Raw genomic sequence first — 24,550 nt, 5'->3', positions numbered from 1 at the left:
CACTCTCTCACTCTCAGATGTCTGAGAGTTTCTGAATGTTACAGCAAATTAATGTTGGAACCTCTTCATGTGAAGAAGAAACAAGTTCATTGACTCATATAGCAGTTAAAGCATTTTCGCACGATGACCTGTTTTTATGCATTCTTAGTCCTGAAATGTTTTTGTCTGTAGAAGGTCATGAAACCTCTCTCACCAACCTTTTGACTCACTCACTCATTCATGAAGATCCAGGTTAGAACTGATCTTCAGCATCCCATGCTTGTCATAAGGAACAGTGAATAACTGGATTAGGAGGTCAGGTTTGCTGACTTAGATGACGCATATCATTGTATGCAAGTTGTGTGAATTGATGCTCATGCTGTTGATCACTGGATTGTCTGGTCCAGACTATGTTATTTACAGACCACAACCACATAGGTATACTATTGCTGAGTGCAGTGTTAATCAATAAACAAAACAAAAACTCTCACTCACTCACTCACTCACATTGTACACAGGGCTGTCTCCATATGGATTCCAGCAGCCCCCTGCAGGGTCTTGATGTGACTACCATGAGATGATTATTGTAACATTCTCTGGGGAATATTACCCATTTATTAGATGGTATCCATCATTGATTGTGTGTGTAATTGAGACAGCTAGAGTAGTTATTACTGGACATTGGACAGAGATTAGTTTCCACTTTATTTCCTCTGTACATGAGTCTGGGCATCATAGTGCTGCTAGTGCACTCAGGTTGGAGACAACAAGGATGAAATGCTGGAATCTTGTGTTGTGATTGGATGTTGTTTGCTCTACAGTGGACCGCGCACAGGAGTATCTACTGGTTGCTGGTAAATTTCCAGATTGCTTCAATCAAAAAAGTAAAGCTGTTTTTAAATAATTAGGTTTTTTTTTTAAGATGTGATCGATAAACAAAGGTATTAAACTGAAGGCATGTGCACACACACACACACATGCATGCACTCTTCAGCGCAGGCAAATTTGAAAATAATGTTTCTTTTCTTTTTGTTTTAGTTCAGCTGTCTTTAGTTTAATGTACTTTTGTGATTACATTGAATGCAATACAGTTAATCAAAGCGTTAAAAAGTCCTTCCTCTTCGTTGGTCCTGTTAATGGTTCCAAAATAGTTCCAATGGGGATATTTTAGGACCTTTGCTGCAGACAAGCTCAGAATGAAAGTGTAGGTATATCCCTGGTGATGTTATTTAAATATTCAAGGGGACAGGAAAATAATCATGACCAGTATATGCTGATGCTGTGAGAAGTTAATTTCATCAGTTCTTAAGATTCTCGTGTATGTTTGTACTTTTCAAAGCTTTTGTCCTATATTTATCTGAAGAAGTCACACGTCTGGTTCATAGACATGCAACCTATGATGGCTGTAAGAAGTCAGACCCTGTGAGGAGTCTGGTTCATAGACAGATCCCATGCAACCTATGATGGTTGTAAGAAGTCAGACCCTGTGAGGAGTCTGGTTCATAGACAGATCCCATGCAACCTATGATGGCTGTAAGAAGTCAGACCCTGTGAGGAGTCTGGTTCATAGACAGATCCCATGCAACCTATGATGGCTGTAAGAAGTCAGACCCTGTGAGGAGTCTGGTTCATAGACAGATCCCATGCAACCAGTGATTTCTGTAAGAAGTCAGATGCTATTAGGAATCTGGTTCAAATGAAGAAATAGGTTCAAATTGATTTTCAGTAACCCGTGCTTGTAAGAGACGGCGAACAGGATTGGCTGATCTGGCTTGCTGACCAGTCATTGTATTCCTCTTACTGTAAACAGCCAAATTTTCATGATCGTTTTCACAAACTTCACATCAGACTTCATTTTGCAGGGATAAAAACATGCAATAATATAGAGATATCATTCATTTTATTCAGATAAGTCAACAACATAAAAACAACACAGGTGTCATTGCCCAATCATGTGTCACTGCTGGCCTATTCTGGATTAATATGGCCCAATCATGTGTCACTTACTGATCCTCTTATTGATAGTTTTTACAACAGATCAGCTTTTCACCAACCCTCAGAACAATGTCTCTCTGTTTTTACAGCTTGTCAAGACATTTCACAAGTCACTGCATGTACATGCGGCTTCATAATACTGATTCGCACGTCTATTGTTTCACTGATGTGTATCTTGCATACCTTCTTTGCATACCACTGTGTGAATTCAGCGTAGAGATAGTTAAGGTCTTATCAGCTGGAGTAAAGTGACCTCGTAATCAATTTCTTTGCTAACGTCTGAGATAATTTCTGATACATGTCAACTAGCACCTCGCAAAAATAAGGCACAAAGAGGTTTAGCAACCATCACTTTCCAAAATTTAAAGCGCAGAAATAAGACAGGTTACAGTACATAGATTGATGCTTATGCTGTTGGTCACTGGTTTGTCTGGTGCAGACTTGATTATTTACAGAATCGATTTATTTTGAGGTGGAAAACTAATTTCACTCACTCACTCTCTCAAGAGGTCAGACAATATGGGGTTCATGGGTTACAACAAATCCCCTGTAACCCACCCTGGTCGTTGCACTGAACAAACACACTAAACATATGCTGTATAATTAAAAAAGAAAATAATTCTCAGAAGAGTATACCAATCGATAAGTTGAAATTCCAATTAATTCTTCTCCTTTTGGGATAAGAAAGATGCTTTATGTTTTGAGCAGTTTATCTGCCACTTGTGAAATACTGTAATCCCATGAGGAAAGTAACATGTGGCAAATTTTGTCAGAATCCTTTTAAATAGCTCAAACATGTCACTGGTTTCTACAATTACATTGTTGATGTGACAGATACTCAACATAGATCAGAATAAAATGTTTTAGGTTCTGCAAGAAGTTATTACATTCAGGTTTAACTGTGTCATTGATCTGCTTTAGATGAAATCAGTTTTTTATGCCATTGAAGCATAGACAAGGATACTGTAATGAATGACTCCAAGCCATGCTTAAGAAGAAGCCTTCTCATCCACTGACGTGGGCCCCAAGTGGCCTGGTTTGAAATAGTCGGCATTATTCCACCATCTCTTCAGTAAATTTAATCTTGACTGCCTGAGGGATGTTATTTGGTGAGTGTGGCCTTTGCCTACCGAAGGGGAGAGTTGAGTTGGTGTTAAGCTCAGTGAGCGGAAACATAGTGATTGATTTCCTTCTCATCAATGTCATAAGTCATATTGGCAACTCAGGGATGGTCTTGTTAGACTACAGTGGACTTGTGTACTCTGTGAGGGTGGCCCAGTTCACCAGCACCACTCCTCTGTGTTACCACCCCACCCACCCCCCACTCACCCCCCACCCCACTCAACCATCCCTTTCTTGGTAGGACCATGATGCTGACACAAGTTAATCATCCAGAATAAGTTAGCATTTTGACCTGGAATAACGTCATATTTAAAAATACATGTATAAATATATTTATTTATGAAACAAATTTCAAATGGAGTTGAGGCAATCTGGATATGCCAAATTATTCTAGACTTAAGTAGCGTTCGAATATATTTTATTCTTTGGGGTCATGGGTGAGTGAGTTTAGTTTTAGGCCACACTCATCAATATTCCAGCTATATGGCAGGGGTCTGTAAAGAAGTGAGACTGGACAAGACAGTGATCAACAGCATGAGCACCGATCTATGTAGTTGGGATAAAATGATGTGTCGACCAATTCCATGAGCCTGGCCACTCAGTCCCTCTAGTCGCCTCTTACGACAAACATGGGTTACTGAAGATCAGTTGTAACGTGGATCTTCTGATCAAGGGTCATGGTCTACATCCAGTACCGTAGTCGTCATTGTAAATGTAGATGCTGTGGAAGGGCATGAGCATGTTCATGGAAGAGGCTGGGATGTAGCTTCAACACAGAATCAATAGGTGACAATACACATCCAGCCAATTTTTTGCCATGTGGTAATTAGACTCCACTAATAAAGTATCACCACATATTCTAGATTTTATGCCAGTGTTGACAATTCACTGGATTGGACAGCTGTTAGTTTTGACAGCTTCCACTGTAGTTACTTGTAGAGATTGACATTGAGGCTTCATGATATGATATTTTTGTTTAATTTTAAAGTTTCAATTTCATCTTCAAATCCTGAAAGTTAATACCAATATCCAATGCACATTTCCATTGTAAACGTTGTTTTAGGTGTATTAAGGTAACTGTTATTTAGAGGAAAGATGGAAGAATAATATGTGCAATGTTTGAAGTTGCATTCTGTCATTTTATGATTTTGTAAATTGGAATATGGGTGAATGATAGTAAAATCTCTCTCCCCCTCTCACTCACTCATTTGTTGATCACTGGATTGTCTGGTCCAGACTAGGTTATTTACAGACCTCCACCATATAGCAGGAATATTGCTGAGTGTGGTGTAAAGCTAAACTCACTCACCCACTCACCCACTCACCCACTCACTCACTCATTCACCTTCCTTTGCTACTAACCCATAGCTCTGGTAGATGGCAAAACAGGTCATTATACTCAAAACAACTTTCAAATTGTGTGCTGTGAGCAAGTTAAGGCTTGTGTCCCAGGGCACAATAAAGTTGACTACGGTATCACTGACAGAACACACTGCATTGCCAATCATCTCACACCACTGTCACTGATCACACTTGCCAGTCAAACTTTTCTTTGCTTTTCTGATAATTAGAAGAAAGTGAACTTAGGTTTTATTGACAGATTTTGTCCTTTTGAGCGTCCCACCCATGTGGGTTAACACTGCAGAGCAAACAGAAGCCCTGGCCCCTTGTAGCCATCTAATGGGATCTTGTCAAGTCCAACCGAAACACACCATGTGCTGCTCACACTTACTCAGTGTCTGCCACCGATTTATTGCATTTCTCGGCTCAATAAGGATCTATGTGTCGTCATAACAGGCTTGCTAGGAACAGTTTACGTGTAAGGCTTTCAGATCGTTTCTTATGGGCGAAAATTACCTCCTTGCTTTGCAAGCCGTCTTCTTACAGCAGATTTCAAGGCATAATAGTTGTGCATTGGGTTGTGAAACGACAGAGGTTTTGTGGGACAAGTGCTTCCTGAGAATCTATAGAAACATTTCCCTATGAGAGTGGGCTTTAAGAAACTTCAGACAGCTTTTGCTTGTGGCTTCTACAGATTAAGACTCAGCTCAAGGTCGAAGATGTCCCAAGAGCAGTAATGCTTAATGAAAAAACACAGCATATATCTCCACTGGTTTGTTTAAATCTGCACTTGTGACCGATAATTGTCCACTTACACTTTAATTGGGGTTCTTTTATGTTACAAGAAGGTTGTACTTTGTTACAACCATTGTGTTTTTCTGATGAATGTGTTTCTGTATGGTGGGACGTCTGCTACAACATGCTCTGAATGTGGTCTGCTTAGAAGCTGGAGACTGGATTTTCTGGGTAGTTCTTTTGAGTGGCATCAAGCATCATCCTTTGTAAACAGCACCACAAATTGGACAGCAATGTCTGACTGGAATTGTTACCCGTTTTTGCGTATGTCAGCTTGAATAGCATTGACTGGAGTGTGAAGACATTATTCTGTAGTGTGAAAGCAATTTGTTCCTTGCCATAATTGATGAAAAGAAACTACCTCCACTGGTGTGTAAGGTGTATTGGTTGTGGAGGGAACCACTTTGTGATCTCCTTCGCTTGGGACATCATCAACATTGTCTGTCTACATGCTTTCTGGGAAATAGTTCTGTGATAAGATAAACACTTGACTCATCTTCCTGAGTGCTAGACGCTAAAACAGCCTTCAAGATATTAAGAATATTGGTCAAATAAACATTGAAATGTTATTGGATTATGTCCGTGTTAGGCTAACATAACATCCATGAAATCATTTTACTCACATAAAATGTTTCTCGTTTATATTTTTGTGAGTTGTTGAATAACAGCAAGCTAAATTTGCTTCTTTTAATCATCTACATTGTTTTTATCATTATATGCAAATGTTCAAATGATGATTCTGGGCTAAATGTAGGTTAAGAGTCAGTTTTCTTTACTATGGATCTATGTTCATGATCATCTTAACTGGTTAAAATTAACACATTTCACGATCTGACTGATCTGACACAGTGTAATGATATCAATGAAATGTTTATGTGTACCCACAATGCTAATGCTTTAATGTGATATATTGTTAAGCATCTTCACAAAACAAAGGTCTACCAGTTCAGAAATCTAGTCAAGGAAACCCTCCCTTGATAAAGGTACTAGCATCTGTGCCAAGACATCATGGTGAAAGATTGAAGAAGTCCATAAGCCAGCTCAGTGTTCCTGGAAAATTAAGTTAAAAAATACTAAAATGATTATGTAATATCTCTGAATCTTTAGTTGCCATTACTCCACAACACTGCAGGCTCAGAGGCTGTGAGGTATTTACTATTTATGAGATGATCAAAAGATGTTTTCAAGAAAGATGAAACCGCAGTTAGTGCCTGCGGACATGATTGCTGGTAATTTTGTGCGCTACTACCGTTCATTTGCATCAGTTCAGCCCTGATTGGAAGAGGGCCTCGTTACTTCATACTTTACAGACGAAAGCATTAAGACGTAATCAGCTGTGAATTTTCCATCTGACTAGTGACAGAATGGTGATTCTATTTACATGATTACCTATCTTCCTCCTCACAGCATGTGAAGTGGAGATTGGGAATCTGTTACCAGGGGAATGCTACGTGTTATGAACTGAGAATGTGAAAGGATTCATATTTGAAAAAATCCTTATGAAATTTTTTAGGTTAAACTTGCTCTTGAAAATCAAGCACGAAGGGGCTAGGAAAGTTGCTGATAAAGTAGGAAGATTCAGTCGAGGTTAATTTAAATGCTTGTGCTTAACTCTGCTGAAGCGCCCAGCATCAGAAATTCTCAAGCTCTTTGTAAACAGGAGTGCTCTTTAATCCCCAGCATTTAGCCTTCAGACAGCTGTTTTATGTCATGCAAAATTGTTCATGTTAATTAATATTTGGATTTTCACTGAAGCAAGTTCACCATGTGCTGTGGAATACTTTTTGCTGAGAGCTAGAGAAATTCCTTTCAAGATGTTAATTCACTGCAGCACATGAAATATTACAATATAAATAGATGGTGAATGTTTTGCTGCAAGATACATTTGTCTCTCTTATGTCATAGGAGGTGAAAATCTGCATGTGTCATAAATAGAACTAAATCCATCAAGTCCTCAAGATGGATTGTTCAGAAATCAGATCAACCTGACATGTGAACAAAGCAAAGCATTTCATATTAATTTATTACATGAAACTAGCTTAATGTCTTTTAATATTAAGCAAAATGCTGTGCCATTGCCAAGCTTCAGCTGTAATGATGAATGTTTAAAGTAGACATTGATAAGAACCTTAAAGCAAGACCTGCCTTCCTCTCCTTTACCCCCGACAAATCAACATCGCTGACTCTTAATTGGATCCCATGATGCACATAGTGGCAAAATGGAAACTGTAGACAGTTGGTGTAAAAAAAACTCACACTTTCAACAACATTGTTTTTGCCTTGTTAGTTTTTGGCAATGGATCTGAAGTCTGCAATGTTATTACTAACGGGAGTTGTGTAAATCTATGGTGAGCAGGCAGTAATTGACTTCTCCTGCAGGAGATACAGACACTCTCATATCACACAGGATATTTACCTGAATTGTGTTTATGAACCACCACCTGGTCCCAATCACTGGACTGTTATATATTGTAGATGTACAAATGTGAGCTGTGATTGGTTGACATATTTGGCATGTGTTTTGTCATTGGATTGTTTCATCTGGTGGTCACTGAAAGCAGCAGCAATGCTGACCATTGAAGTATAACCATTTTCTTGGATTATAACTGCAGTATTGATCATTGTGGTATAACCGTCTCACTGAAACATTATTTCAGTACTGACCGATAATCATCTTCCTTTGATATATAACTGGAACTCTGGCCATTAAGGAATAACCATTTTCCTCAAGAATATAACAGCAGCATTGACCAATGTGGTATAACTCTTTCCCATTGGATAAACTGAAATACTGACCACTACTGTACATGCCCTGGACCATTGCTGTAACATGATGTCACCAGAACTATTTTACTGTGGTATAACCAATTCACTGGATTAATATCTGCAAGACTGACCACTTTGGTGGTCATGCAGAGCTGAAGTGGATTTTCTGATTGGAAGGAACTGATTTGGAATTTGTGTCTGTATTTGGATGAATGAACAACCATCCAACATACAGCACACGCCATACTGTCCAAGATCCAGTTTGTGTTCTCACAGGAAATTACTTTTCATCCCAACAAGATCTCCTGATTGTTTAGTTTTGAAGTTCAGTTTATTTGACAAGAAACAAAGATAATAACCTACAACTCTGATATATCTGGAGAAGACAGGAAATAGATTATTTCCTGCCAGTCCTTGTGGTTTAAATTAGCCAATATTATTTTTTGTCTTTTGTGTTTATTTTGAGCAGTAAAGAAACATTGTAAGATTAGGCACATCAATGACTGGATTTCCATGCCACTGAGACGTTACACAAGCTCATGCATAAGAATTATATTTTGTTAGTGTCAGCACAGAGATTGCAGGATCGGCAATTCACCTGCTAATGCGGAGGGACCCTGTGCCCACAGTCATTCAGCCTGCCCACAATCATCTAGCTTGTCCACTTGATTGTAGAACTATGATGTCATCAAACATTGACACAACCACAGGATAACATTGAATAATCTTGAGCTTTGGCACGAATCCGTCAGCTGTTTGCCTTGTAAGTAAAAGTGAGTTTTATTGACAGTTTCCGTGAATTTTATCGAGTCTTGTGGAATTACCAGACACTGATGAAAATCCACCTGAGGATAGCCGTTAATGTGCCAGAGGGCTAGTGACTGCCCATTTAGTCGGTGGATTGATAGATTTTTGATTTGTGGAAATATAAAGATATTAGTGTTGACTCATCAATGTCAAAGTGGGACCTCTGGACGTTAATTCACAGGAACAGTGAACAGTGGCATAGTGAAGGCTGACTGCTTTATCCGCAGTGTACTGGGTTCTCCCATAGTCCGGTAATGGATCATAATTCTAATTAAACTTCGGTATGGGTAATTGATAAGCTGGTGCTCTGTGGACTCGTGATTGGTTGTGGTAACACACCACTCTGGTAACAAGTAGTCCCCACTCTCATTGTTGTCTCCCTGGTTCCTGTGGTTGAAAGCATTCAGGGGTAACATTGATAACACCATGGATCTCAAAGGATATGTTATACTCTTGGTTGAGACCAAAGAAAACAAGATCAAACTGTTCGGTAAGTATTGTATTATTTACTCACTTTGTGTCTGGAGTAATAAGGGCTCCGGTTAAGTCATTTTTAACTATTTTGAAAAAAGAAAATTTCAAAACTGTTGTAAATTTGTTACTGTTTCATGAAAATGTATGAAATAGTGTGATTTTGTGTGATAATTCCAACCCAACACTAAGTGGATTACTTCTCTATTCATCAGGACAGTAGTGACATTTATGTTTATAAGTCACCTCCCTTTGTTGTTCCAGGATCTGAAGGTCTTGTGTATGAATTCCAGTTTTGCCTTAGTAATGATTCTTGTCTGTCATGTTTGTGCAGCATAAGATTTTCAGACCTGCCATACTGTGATATGTTCGGAATCCTGCTCAAAGTTTCTACAGGCTTCCTTGCGTACTGACTGTATTTATGGGAACCTAGACAAGATTGTCAGATTAAAGTTTCACTAGAAATGAGATTAGATTGTTTGATCGTGAGACATGCTGACACTTAACGAAACTGTTTGATTAGAGTTGGTATTAATAATTCAATGAGTGTATTCTTCTGTGAGTTCTAAAAAGGCTAGTGTGATGTAGTGGTTATTTAAATGTTTAGACACAAGGGTGCTAGACGAGGTATTGGAACATTATTACTTAAATACCATTGGGGTAGCATTGTGGTTAAAACATTTACTCGTCAAACTGAAGGGTTGAGTTTCTTGCCCGCAGGGGTACTATACATGAAGCATATTTTTTGTTTATCTATTGTTGGAATATTGCTAAATAAGGTGTACACTGGACAATATTGCTAGATAAGGTGTATACTGAACAATATTGCTAGATCAGGTGTATACCTTAACAATATTAGGAGCCAGTTTTGACTGTTTAGGCTGTATCTGCTTTATGTGTGGTAAATATTTTTACCTTGTGATTGCATTTTACCTTTGTTATTGTACATATGTTTTCACTTAATACTAAACTTCACACCGAGCCCTTAGCTGAAAGATGTCTTGGACGAGATTTCACCCAGAATTACTGTACATTGTCCTCTACGGAACTGAATATCAGTGTGTTTACGAGTTAAATGTTTGAATTTGTCCAAAATGTTTTAGGTGCTTCTTCCTTTATCATTTCCAGCAATTGTATAAACAATGATAAACACAGAGGCACTAGGGATATAAATAAACATACTCATCCATTACCAGCAATGGTATAAACAATGATAAACACAGAGACACTATGAATGTAAATAAACATTCTCATCCATTACCAGCAATGGCATAAACAATGATAAACACAGAGGCACTATGAATATAAATAAACATACTCATCCATTACCAGCAATGGCATAAACAATGATAAACACAGAGGCACTATGAATATGAATAAACATACTCATCCATTACCAGCAATGGCATAAACAATGATAAACACAGAGGCACTAGGGATATAAATAAACTTACTCATCCATTAATAAAAGTTAACTTTATGAAGTGCTTGGAAACAGTTCATGTTTTCTGTAATGATGTGAACACATATTTTTACATTCCCAAGTAATGTGTTTATTCTCTTTGTCGTATGAACATGTTATTGTGCAGCAACCTCATTATATCATTACAATGCAAGTGTGCAGATAACCACATATTTGTGCTGTGAATAAGCTATAATAAAAAATGATAACTGACACAATGTCTGAACTTGTCGACGTTATCATATTAAGTTGCCATCATGAAAGTCAAAGATTGACTAAAGGAATTTATATGCTGGTTTAACTAAACTGTACCATATGCTTATGGTTGATGCAATGTATGATCTTGTCTACATCGTCATATCAAGTTAATACCATGGCAGTCATACGTTGACTGCACCAATTTATCCACTGTCAAACTGACAAGAAGCTTGCAAATAATGTAACAGACTCCAAATTATCAGGAAAGTTCAAAACATCCACCCCAGGGACTGATCTGCACCAATACTCTGCTGAAACAGATTCCTGTCAGCATCAGAGGCAAAATCATAGGAATGGATCCATGTAAAACACGGACGACACCAGGTACTCCTGTATGTTCACGTAACCATTGGTTCCCTGCATATCAGGCAATTACTCTGTGATATATCATGACACCGGATATTCCTGTATGTTCTTGTAACATTGTTTCCCTGCATATCAGCAAATTACTCTGTGATATATCATGACAGCAGGTATTCCTGTATGTTCTTGTAACCATTGTTTCCCTGCATATCAGGCAATTACTCTGTGATATATCATGACACCAGGTATTTCTGTATGTTCTTGTAACATTGTTTCCCTGCATATCAGACAATTACTCTGTGATATATCATGACAGAAAGTTTTATAAGAATTGTTGTGCTGTGTGCATGCAAGGAATTATGTAACCTTCTTTACAGCCTTAAACTTTTAGTTTGTCACCTGCTCCACATGTTTTATGGCATTTAACTAGTATATAAATAGTTTATTCCAATGTTATGAAATGCTCCTGCAGGGAAAGTAAGCATGATATGACTTGGGCCATATCTTGACCTTAGACTGCAACATAACCCCAATCTATAAGAACAAGAGATTATGTTTTGTTTCCTCCTGGTGAGTGTTGATGTCGGATCCTAATTGGTGTAATCTTTGAAAGAAATTAACTCTGCATCCGGTTAATACAGACAATTGGTTGAGATCAATATCCTGAAGGTTCCCACTTACCCAAGGAGAATTGACAGATTTTAAGGGTGCTTTGGTGAATGTAACTCAAACACTGGTCCCTGTGAACAATGTATAGAATGGATCAGTAGACTCATGCCTCATACATTATAACTTATTTACTGGTCACAAGGGGGACATGTTCCCTGAGCTCTAAGAGCGAGGCAAACATAAACAAACATCGAGGGTACCTCAACTCATGGGCCCCATGGACCAGTGAACAATGTATTTATCTTACCGAACACCTCCATGCTATTTTTTAATTGCTTGAAGCAGGGGTACAAAACTTTTTGTAGCCATTGCTATATTTTGCAGATGAGAAGAAAAACAGGCCCTGATTTCTCAAAACAAACTTAAGTCTGAGTTTTGACTTAAGTTCAAGTTTTTGCTCAAAACTGACAAAAACGGAGGAACATCCATTTTCCAGAATGAACGGAAATTGGTATCAACCTCAAACTTAGAAGACAATGTGAGTTTGGTGGACAGATTTCTTTAGTTATTTGGATTTTTTTATTCAAAAACATGCAGCTGATTTAAAAATTCAGGTGTTTCAAATTGTCAAACTCAGATTTGAGTGAAAACTTCAGTTTGTTTCGAGAATTCAGGGCCTAATTTAGACTTATCTCCTTTTCCTTCGATTTGCATTCATAAAACATCTGTAATTTCCATACATCAAATGAGATTCATTGTTTTCCAAGATAAAGAATTACTACCATGAAATACCAAATGAGTTCAGTATTCCCAGAGGGTTACATAGAAATGTTACTTGGCTGTAAGCAGGGTACATTGAAAATAGTAGAAGAGTGCTCAGCCAAACAGAACATGACATTTATGTGTGAGGTAAGATGAATCATATTGTGTAGCTTTAAAAAAGATGACACTACACCTCCTTCATGTGGTTTTGTATAGGTTCCATTACAGGCTAGCTCTCAGTATCTCATACTTGTCCTGTTGTATAGATTCCATTATAGACTAGCTCTCAGTATCTCATACTTGTCCTATTGTATAGATTCCATTACACGCTAGCTCTCAGTATCTCATCCTTGTCCTATTGTATAGATTCCATTATAGACTAGCTCTCAGTATCTCATCCTTGTCCTATTGTATATATTCCATTATAGACTAGCTCTCAGTATCTCATGCTTGTCCTATTGTATAGATTCCATTATAGACTAGCTCTCAGTATCTCATCCTTGTCCTATTGTATAGATTCCATTATAGACTAGCTCTCAGTATCTCATCCTTGTCCTATTGTATAGATTCCATTATAGACTAGCTCTCAGTATCTCATGCTTGTATAAATGCTTGTCCTATTGTATAGATTCCATTACAGGCTAGCTCTCAGTATCTCATGCTTGTCCTATTGTATAGATTCCATTATAGACTAGCTCTCAGTATCTCATCCTTGTCCTATTGTATAGATTCCATTATAGACTAGCTCTCAGTATCTCATCCTTGTCCTATTGTATAGATTCCATTATAGACTAGCTCTCAGTATCTCATGCTTGTATAAATGCTTGTCCTATTGTATAGATTCCATTATAGACTAGCTCTCAGTATCTCATCCTTGTCCTATTGTATAGATTCCATTATAGACTAGCTCTCAGTATCTCATGCTTGTATAAATGCTTGTCCTATTGTATAGATTCCATTACAGGCTAGCTCTCAGTATCTCATGCTTGTCCTATTGTATAGATTCCATTATAGACTAGCTCTCAGTATCTCATCCTTGTCCTATTGTATAGATTCCATTATAGACTAGCTCTCAGTATCTCATCCTTGTCCTATTGTATAGATTCCATTATAGACTAGCTCTCAGTATCTCATGCTTGTATAAATGCTTGTCCTATTGTATAGATTCCATTACAGGCTAGCTCTCAGTATCTCATACTTGTCCTATTGTATAGATTCCATTACAGACTAGCTCTGACAGTATCTCATACTTGTCCTATTGTATAGATTCCATTATAGACTAGCTCTCAGTATCTCATGCTTGTATAAATGCTTGTCCTATTGTATAGATTCCATTACAGGCTAGCTCTCAGTATCTCATACCAGTCCTATTGTATATATTCCATTATAGACTAGCTCTCAGTATCTCATGCTTGTATAAATGTTTGTCCTATTGTATAGATTCCATTACAGGCTAGCTCTCAGTATCTCATACTTGTCTCATTCTTTTAAGGCTAACTCCAAATTCCCCAAATGTGTCTTATTGTCTATATCATTGTACAGACTAGTCTTCAAGTATCTCATGCTTGTCTCATTGTGTAGATCCTATTATAGGCTGGCTGCATTAAACATTGGGTAGTGGGGTAATGATGTTTCCAAGGTTCCATTTCCAAAAACCCATTCCCAACTCATAAAATCTTATGACAGAAATGAAATGGAATTGTAAGTAAAATGTAGTTGACAAGTTTATTAAATGTGATTTCTTACCATCTGACATGGTGGTGGTCAAGGGAGATAACTCCATGGACCCTCGCAACACAAGTGTTAACTTTGCCATTGCTGTAAAACTCACATTCCCTTCCTCTTTGCCTATTGCACAATTCAAACACTTTCAATGAAGAAGGAAGCATAAATTTCTGCAGTAATAGGATCTCTGGAGCTCCATCTCACTTTAATGTAAATATTTCTTTCCATTAAAATTACATATACTCAGAGACTAAGCATTGTTCTCAGCTGAGTTCTACTGCACCTGCTAGTTTATTAACTTGTTTGGTTTAATGTGTGTATAAGAGTCATATTTTGAATGATGCAAAGCTTGATCAGTGTTGTGTTATGTTTAATGTGGTATATCAGCAGATACATGGGGTGGGGGAGGATTTCTGCAGACTGTAAGCTAGAGACTTTCTCAAAGTTTGATGGTGTCCATGTTGCAGGTTCCCCTGCTGACCGAGCAGAGCTGGAGGTAGGGGATGAGATCATCGAAGTCAACAGCAAGAATGTGGAGAACTGTAGTCACACAGAGGTCATTGCATTCATACATCAGGTGGGTCTGGCAGATCAGTCAGATTGGCAGGTAGAGCGTAAGGGTGGGTGAACAGGCAGGTCAGAAGGGCAGGCAGATGGTACAGGGCTGAACAGGTAGGTCAGATGGGCAGGTAGATGGTATAGGGCTGAACCGGTTGGTCAGATGTGCAGGCAGATGCTAGAGGTGGGTGAACAGGTGGGTCAGATGGCAGGCAGATGGTATAGGGCTGAACAGGTGGGTCAGATGGGCAGGTAGATGGTAGGGGTTGGTGAACAGGTGGGTCAGATGGGCAGGTAGATGGTATAGGGCTGAACCGGTTGGTCAGATGTGCAGGCAGATGGTAGAGATGGGTGAACAGGTGGGTCAGATGGGCAGGTAGATGGTATAGGGCTAAACAGGTAGGTTATATGGGCAAGTAGATGGTAGGTGGGTGAACAGATGGGTCAGGTGGGATGGTAGAAGGGTGAACAGGAAACAGATACACAGGTAGATGGTGGCTGGGTGAACAGGTGTGTCAGATCAGCAGGTGGATGATACGTGGGTCAAATAGACAGGTAGATGGTAGTTGGGTGAACAGGTAGGTCCAATAGACAGTGGATGGTAGATGGGTGAACAGGAAGGTCAGATAGGCAGGCGGATGGTAGTTGTGTGAATAGATGGGTAGGTGGGTGAACAGATAGGTCAGATGGGCAGGTAGATATGTTAGGTGGATCAACAGGCAGGTCAGATGTGCTGGCAGAGATGGTAGGTAGGTCAAATAGATAGGTGGATGGTTGGAAAGTTTGTATTTAACCCAGAGAAAGAGTGTGTTAAAATGGTTGAAGAAATGCAACCAAGCACTTGGTTTTTTTTTTCAAATTTGCAAAAATCACTTGTGCTCATACATACACATTTTAGTCAAGTTGATATTTTTCATCAATATTTCATGCTAAAATAATGTCAAAATATAAGGAAACGATAGTTAACTTTCTAAATTCAATACATCAAGATGTGATGTGTGGTCTCGATGAACACAGAATATTTGAAGTAACAAAAACAAAGGATTTCAAAGACTTAACAGGTGAGAACAGGTGTGGTCATGTAGCTGAAGGGCTGAGAGTTAAGCTGTTCACAAAGAGTTAAGTTAATTGTTCCTCCTCATCCAGTTAGGCATGTCACTTGATAGGGAGAGAAGCTTTGTACTCAACTTGAAGAATTTGCTAATGCCTGCCCTATGAATGAAGTGTTTACAGGTTGTACTATTTCCCTCATCAGGCTTTAAATATTTCCAATGTTCTTTTCATTAATTCTGATTTATATATAATCTTTTGTGAAACCATCAGAGAAATATCAATATTTTAATACCTGTTTCTAAATATATTTCAATTTGTAGAAATTTCTTTAATAACCTTGCTTGGTTTTGGAGTTTTTAATCAGTATTCACAATAAAAGAATCAAAGTTATGGATTATTCTGTTTCATTTGTATCATGTGTCAATTAGGCTGTGAGTATATTTGGATAACAACAGATTGAACAAGATCTTCAGAAAATATTTGAACATATTTTCAATGGATTTAGATTTTATTGAAAAAAAAAAATTAATCAAACAAATGAGTATTATGGATTACCTTATATATTTTTTATGGTCAGGAGGTACACACCACCAGATGTATATTTGTTGAATGTATAGAATAAAGCAAATATTAGATTGCAGCATCTGCTTCCAATCAATGTGATGTCAAACACGGTTCACAGTCGATAACCTATGTAACTGCAATGCTTTCCTACTGCTGTGACAGGCCTTCACACTTTTCAGCTTACAGGCTGGAATTTCTCTTCAACTCAAATTTTTAAACAATTTAAAGGGATGCATGCTTCAGAGGTTGGTCCTAAGACTTAAACAGGAAAGTGAGTGACTTTTAGCCCATTCTAAAGATCAAAAGATTTTATGACCTTAGGCAGAGGCTTAGATTTAAAACAGGCAAGTAAATATTTACAGTGCTTCTATTTGCTGATGGTAATTTTCTCTTTGGAGGTAATGTCATCTACGTCCTCCTTCTCCCCCACCCTTATTACCTGACCCTGACAAGTGAGTGGGAGCTGAGGCAGTGCTGCTTTCCCCACCCCCTCCCTGTTTACCTTTGTGCATGTTGCAAGGGGCACTCTGGTTGACCTACTTTGTGTATCCGCCATGTTGAATTACTGGCATAGCTGAATGGTGATTACAGGGAGTAAAGCAGGAGAGGGTTGACAGAAACATGGACTTGATAGAAGCCTGTTACCTCTAGGTCTCTCTCAGGATACTAAATGGACACTAAAAGGCACTTTTAAAGGAGTTTGGATACTTTGTTTGTGTGTTTGGACTTCAACTTTTATACAGGTGAGTCTCCTTGCCATGACTGTGAAAGCACTCAGGTGAGAAAGTTTGGTAATGGCCTGGCTGTCTGATGTCCCCCTTCAGTATTCAATCCAGCTGGGCCCTTCTCTCACTCTTTCATTTCTTTCCACAGTGCATCCGATCAAAGTCCATCTGCCTGAGAGTTAAACGACCCAAGAACCAGCAAAGTGAGTTGAAAAAAGAGTTTCTAGATTGTTTGTTTTGGTTGTGTATGGTCAGGTAGGGTTGAGAAATGGCTGTTCCACACCCAGTGGAGGTATTGTTGCCGAAATGTGTAAGTCTGGTCTGTCTGACTCACTGGACAGCTTGGTACTCAGCCTGTGCTACACACAGTGTCAGACAGGTGCTAATTGCAAACTGATCACAAGGTTGGTTGAAAGAGGAGATTACAGGTGGGTCCAGGTATTGTTTTGGAATGCATTATTTTTCATGTGTCAGTTGTGCCATGGCCTTTAGACCTTCCATGAACATGTTGACACTAACTGACCTCACCTCAGAATATATATTTTACTTGTATAATTCAACAATTGTCTAAGGCACCAGGTTTAATGCTTAGAAGTATGGTCTATACAATTACTGTCATCTGTCACCCACAAAGTTTATGTTGAAAACTAACAAATACTGTTGAGCTCATATAACATCATACATTATCAATGTTGTATAATTTAATTTTTATGCATTATTCACTTAAGATCTGATGAAATGTTTCCTTCCGGTAGTCTGTATCTAACCCCCATCCTAAAACAAAAAGATATGATTGCATCATTTCAGGATTGAGGGTTGTTATGTATTTGTGATAAGTTGTATAGAATGTTGTTGAGCTTCAGGATATTAGACAAATTTGTCCAATACAAGAAATAAAAAAGTGGTTGACATCTAAACATTTGAGCTGGAAGGCAAAAACAACATTTGTATATCAGATTTATTTTATCTGTGATGAGAATGAAAAATTGTGTGGACCGGAAGTATTGAATAGAGTTTTATACCATATTATGGCGTGAGGTACTTTGTCTATTGTGTGTTTATCATGAATTAATCCAGTCGCTGTTGGCAATTATTGGTTCCAAGTGAGTTATTGGCCTGTTATGCTGAGTTGATATACGGTATATCCCCTGGTTTTATCTCCAACCAAGTTTACTCCTAGGTGGGAGGCTTTCTGTCTGGGCATTAGTTTTCTGGGTTTGATTCCCATCGTATTTGGCCAGTTTCATGTATCCCACACTATTATGTGGCTCTAATAATTGTGGAATTGAGATCCAACTGCTAAGTCATTTTGCCCATGACACTGACAAACCACAATCTTTAAACTCAAGTCAGACAGGTTTTGTGCAGGTACTAGTTCAAATCAGGAAGTAGTTTCCATGTGAAATCAATTGTTATCAGTTTTTCTGTGATGTGTCAAAACTCCCTAAAGTAATTAAGCTTGTATGAGTACGGACATGTTGAATCTGATGAGGAAAGAAGAATAGTTTCACTTAGTGTTTTCAACTGCGACGTTTTAAGTCATCAAAATATCTGCTGACCTACCACCGTGATTTTTTTTTCTATTTCTCTGCAGTTGCCTCAAAATTGGATGGATAAATGGTGCTCTAGAACATGCCTTCAGTATGAGTTACTGAGGAGGAAAGCTGTCTAACTTACTTCTTTGACCTAGCCATTTTGGTTTAGCCTTTGCTGTTACATCAGTAATTAAGGTTTATTAGTCTCCACATATATAATGCTGTTTTATGGTACCTCAGTGCTGAACAAGAACTTCTCGTCTCATTATGGATATTTTTTACAGTTAGTTCATAAAGGTCAAGGCCGTTTATGGCAATCCTTTGTCCATGCCCCACCCACTCCAGCAGTCCACGATTCTCGTGACACCTGAACGTAATTACACAGAGAAAAGGTTTGGTCTTTATGGACTGTACAAGTTGTGTACGTTACACACAGTGGTACGTCAGAGTGTTGTAAGTCAGGATATGCCTGTTTGCCTGCCATGTCATCTGCGTTGTCGCTAGAGTTCGGGTCAGCTTTGTCCCATGTGTAGTTCCCTCAGGGTGGATTCTGAGCAGTGGTTGGTCACGCTTGATGCGGTCGATAGAAGGGTCAAGACAGGAAGGTATGTGGGCTGTGCATGTTCGAGCTTCGTGTTGACTCTTCTGAGAAATATGTGGTGGACATCACCATGGATGTTGGGGTAGCCTGGGAAACACTGTAATAATGGCTGCCTATGAGATGATATCATGGTTCATGGACTTTTGACAGTTAACATGTACTGAAATTGAAATACATTTGACTAGAAGGCCCTTTATTGATCGTCCCTAAAGTAGGAGTATTGTAGGTTTTCTGTAATAATAAGAGTATATGCTGAAATGTTTCTTTCCATGAGTCATATGACAACACAGTCATTAACACAGACAGGTTAGACATCAGAGATACAAACGTGACAAGGGTATAACATGCGGTAGAACTCAAGAATGTATCTTTATGCTCAAATGTCTGAAAACTGAGGCAGCTTGTAAAGTTTCAAACATGGTGTATCGGTGTGTCAACAGTAAGTTGAAGAGCAATTTTGATGAAATATTGCTGCACTGTACCAGGTTTGTGGAAATAAAACTTCACAATATCAACTCTATCTGTGGCAGGTTTGATAGGAGAGCAGTGTTTAAGGGTGAAGTAACATTCCTTGTTGGTTACTAGTCAGAATGTAATCGTTGATGCCTTCTAGTCACTTGTATCAGTTTTATATCCTGGAGACATTTTACCTTCCACAGGTCACCTTGATTGAGTAGTAATAAGAATTGAAAGTGTTCTGGTTTAATTATAAAATATGTTAAAAAAACTTCAACATTCATTTTTTAGCAGTGGTATATTTTCAGGTAACATATGATCTGCCAAAGTGCTTCCTGTTTGTCTAGTGAAAGTCATTTTGGGTTTGAGAGATCAGTTTGTCATTTTAAAAGATCACGTTTGTCTTATTATAATTATCATATGTAAATTCATAAAGTGATGGTAGTATCTCAATAGTCTGTTTAGTTTCCAGGTGCTTTTTTGTCCTTATTTCATAGCTTCATCATTTCAGTATTCTTTACTTGTATCAACCTGTTAAGGTGTCCTTGACATACCTGTAACTAACAACCACTTTCCATATTGACCTGTATGGGAGACCAGTCCATACCTGAATTTCTTGGATAACGAACTTTCTACTAATCATCTCAGGTTCCTCCCTACATTATGTTGGTTTGTTTAAGGATTTAGTTGGTGTTCCCAATTAGCGGGTAGTTGGTCTGTCATTGTCCAGACGCTGCACCCAAGGCATCTTTGTCAGATGTAGATGCCGGACCCACATCACATACCTGGGTAAATTTTTTACAGGCTGCTTAAGGATATAGTACATGTGTTTGAAATTCATAAGGGTGTCATTCTTTCACTGTATTTGTGGTGGGGTGGAAATTCTAAAATATAACCATGTTTTACTCACTATCTTACTTATGCCTCTTGTTATCATTTCTGATCAGCAATGGATTGTCTTTGAACTTTATTTAACTTTATTTCTAAGAAATGTATTTTAAGAGATTTTTGTTGGAATAAATAATTGAGCTCTTAAATATTTAAATATTTCAACCAAAAATTCGGGCAAGTAAAACTATTTTGTTTGCAAATGTTGAGGACATGAAATGAAGCATTCATTGTTATTGTTGTGTATCTTTCTTTTAGGAAACGGAACATTGTGTCCTCAAACACTTGCCCTCATTGTGAACCTCTGTTTGTCACATATTTACAGGCCACCTCAGTAGACCTGTAATCTTGCATAAAACAATATTCAGGCACCTTGTGGTATATTGTTGTTCAAGTTTTCAGATTTGCCTGATATTCCTGTTTTCCTTTGTCTATAGCTGGTGGCCAACTGGTTAAAATATCAGCTTTTCACACCATAATCCTTGGTTTGATTCCCTTATAAGTACAATACGAGAAGTCTATATCTAGTATCATCCTCTGCTTTATTAGAATATTGCTAGAGCAGTGAGGTAGACAAGTGGTTAGACCATTTGCTTATAATGCCAAATGCTTGGGTCGATTCCTGGCATAAAACCTTTCTCGCTCACCCACCCACCAATGTTGCTTTCCTGGCTCGGTTGTGAATGTTGTGTAGAACAGGACTGGAAACATGGGAGCATTCATTGTTACCCTCTTCTGTATGGGATTGATCTGTGACAATATCTAAAATACATCATTGTCAACAACTGAGACACTGTTTGTAACACCTGGGGAACTCACTGCTATTTTCGAGGTGAAAAAAAACATGTCACAAGTTGGAATACATGTTGAAAAGCTTGACAGAAATGTATTTTGGTACTTTCTATTTGCTTTCAAGAAGCTCACAGGCATATGTTTAAGCTGTCTAAAGTTCCCAAATTCCTTATATGTTCTTGAAATGGTTATTCCCATCTGTGTGTCTGCATCCTGGAAACAAGTGTTTGTGACTTCAGGGGATATATCTGGTTAATTTGTGATGTAGTAGTTGTCCTTTGGATATGACTAAAACCTGTGGAGCCTATTCTTGGTGTGTTCCCTGCAAAAATATGATGGGAACATCTGCTTTGATATGATAGGAACATAGCTCAAATTATATTGGGGCAACGTGGGACCTTCATGGTTAAATCATCTGCTCATTGCTTTGAAGACCAGGGCCCAGATTTTCGAAGCCGTCTTGACCTGAACATAGTTGTAAGTGCCATACATTAACTGATTAACATTAACTTAGGACTATCTTAGTACTAAGAGAGCTTTGAAAATCTAGGCCCTGGGTTTGATTTCCCACATGGGTACAATGTGTGAGGCTCATTTCTGGTCTCCACAGCTGTGCTATTGCTGGAATATTGCCAAAAGTGACGTAAAACCTCACCCATCACTCAATCACTCCCTCACTCACTTGATGAAGACATTATAACCCACTCACTGGGCTGGTGGTATGTATTGGTCATTACACATGGAGGTCTGGTGCGTAACATTTCCTATATAATCTCTGTTTGTTATAAGGAGTGACTTAATGGATCAGGTGGTAAGTAGCTGTCACATTGGGGAATGCAAGGCTTCTCAACCTAGTATTATTATTGGAGTGAAAAAAAAATGCTCATTATATCAACCACTGGTTTGTCTGGTCCAGACTGTATATTTCAGCCCTTATATTACCCGGATAAACTTGTTTGACCTTTTCACCTATAGTAACTGTTAGCTTCTCAAAATTTCCAAATATAGATATGTCAAGTGAAGGAAGTATTGACATGATTGAGATGAGACAGCCGTTGAAAGATTTTCTGATCAGATCAGCTGTTTCCTTTATGTACTTTTGATTAAATGTCCTGAAAAAAATCTCACATATACTACTCACACTTTGCCAAGGATCAAATCATAGATTCAACAGAAAACTATTATGTGAGGTCACATTTGGTTTAAATACCTAAGCTTATAGTAAGTATGGTAAACATGGTGCCTAATAGTACTGTCATTGCATTTAGTGGATCCCATACCTGCTACTGACATGAGTTGTTTATTTGTCACGGACTCATTCCATGATTTGCAACATGACTGACTGGTACCATGAAATCCATTCCTTTGGTTACTCATGTGCCAAGTACATAAGGTTGAATAAGGTTAAGGTGCCTAGAGAGGGGTTATCATTGTTTTCATTTATCCAGTTTTAAATGGATGCAATTTCGAATTATGAACCTACATTTCAATGAAGTTGTGAAATTGTGAGATCCTTAGCAAAATGTGTGTAATATATGATATTACCTTTTTTATGTATCTATATTTATCATAGACAAGGTAACAGAAGACAGGATCAGTAAAAAGAATTTTGCCATTAATCTTTTGTATCATGACTCAGTTGTAGATAATATGGAAATATTAATTGAAAGGCAGATACGATGTGATTGATATATAACATCATACAGAAGATCAAATATATATGGCATGATGTTAAATATAATTGACAGATGTCAGACACCATTGTATAACACCATTAAACAGCTTTCCAGTCACAGGGAAGATGGAATATTTTTTCCAGCCAAAGTGTAAATCTACTTGTATTATTCATGGTTAACGATGTGTGCAGGGTGATGAGAAGGCTGTGTCAAGATGACCTTTATACAGGTGCTTTGTGTATGGTGGTGAGAGCATACAGAAAGCAAGAGGGTTCGACCAAAGGTGGAAGGGGGTCAATATTGAAAGAGTCAATTACAGGGCCCTGCGGTCTTTATACATGGCAACCTGCGTCGTCAAGTGTGTTCTGGGGCTAATTTCAGAGTTGCATTTGTTAAAAGGTTTTTAGGTTGTTTAATGTAGGTTGGCTAACTTTACAGATTGGAAGTTTCTATCGTAGTTCTTTTGTACCAGCGTGGCCAGTTGGGGGACCATTTGGGGTGCCTGACTTCGAACTGGACCCCCAGGAATCCATGCTGGTTGTTAGAGGAGACCAAAAGGGTCAGGGGGATCAGGTACAGAGACTTGTGGAGGGCATAGCATCCCAGTGTTGCAGATTGTTGTTCACAGTGCTAGTCACTTAATTGTCTAGTCCAGTCCTTGATATAAAACATTGTCCCTTCAATTATACTCGTAATATGCGACATGGGACATGAGGTATGGGGCAGTGTCACTACAAGGATACTGACACGTTGAAGAAAGGTGATTTCTTGCACTAGTTTTGGAACATGACAGTCCTTGGTGTGTTCCTGTCATGTTTGTTTTTGTTTTTTTGACAAAACATAAATGAGTTTTGATTTGTTAGTAACCACTTTCGCAAAACATGGCATTACAAATGATCAATTTCTTTCAAATTCAATTGCCAAATTGCATTTCATTATCTCATTCAGATATTTTGTCATAGCTATACGGCCATGACAACATCCTCTAATTACCAACCTCACTGAGGATTAATAAAGCAATGTCTTGAATGTTTAAAATGAATGATGCACAGTTGTACCAGCAATTGAAATCATACTGGGTTTTTTTCACAATATCACACCAGGAAATGAGATTGTGCTCTTTTATAGCAGCAAATGAGATATTTCTGTTACTTGCAATGTCATAATGTAACCATGTTCGGGCAAAGAATCAGCATTGGTGACAACAGCCATGTGGATAGTCAAGGGTCCTCAGTTTCAGTCACTAAAGCACCTTCAGGCTTCATGGTGTAGAAGACATACTTTTTCATGCAGTCTTAAACTCAGCT

At 38.3% G+C, this 24,550-nt stretch overlaps 1 protein-coding gene across 3 annotated transcripts in view; it reads left to right on the top strand.

Annotated features, from left to right (window-relative positions):
• Positions 1-24,550, top strand: part of LOC137293395 (protein PALS1-like) — a 115,352-nt gene that overhangs the window by 42,922 nt on the left and 47,880 nt on the right. The window contains exons 6-7 of one of the 3 annotated variants that reach the window (XM_067823909.1): positions 14,863-14,972; positions 17,444-17,498. In XM_067823909.1, the coding sequence (XP_067680010.1) occupies positions 14,863-14,972; positions 17,444-17,498 (165 nt within the window). Of the gene's footprint in view, positions 1-14,862; positions 14,973-17,094; positions 17,314-17,443; positions 17,499-24,550 lie in introns of those variants that run through there. The other 2 variants (XM_067823912.1, XM_067823911.1) reach the window with 2 other exon arrangements.

This window comes from Haliotis asinina, chromosome 8 (assembly GCF_037392515.1).
Source record: "Haliotis asinina isolate JCU_RB_2024 chromosome 8, JCU_Hal_asi_v2, whole genome shotgun sequence".
In the NCBI taxonomy this organism is placed as follows: Eukaryota; Metazoa; Mollusca; class Gastropoda; order Lepetellida; family Haliotidae; genus Haliotis; species Haliotis asinina.
This window is presented reverse-complemented; position numbering and strand designations above follow the sequence as displayed.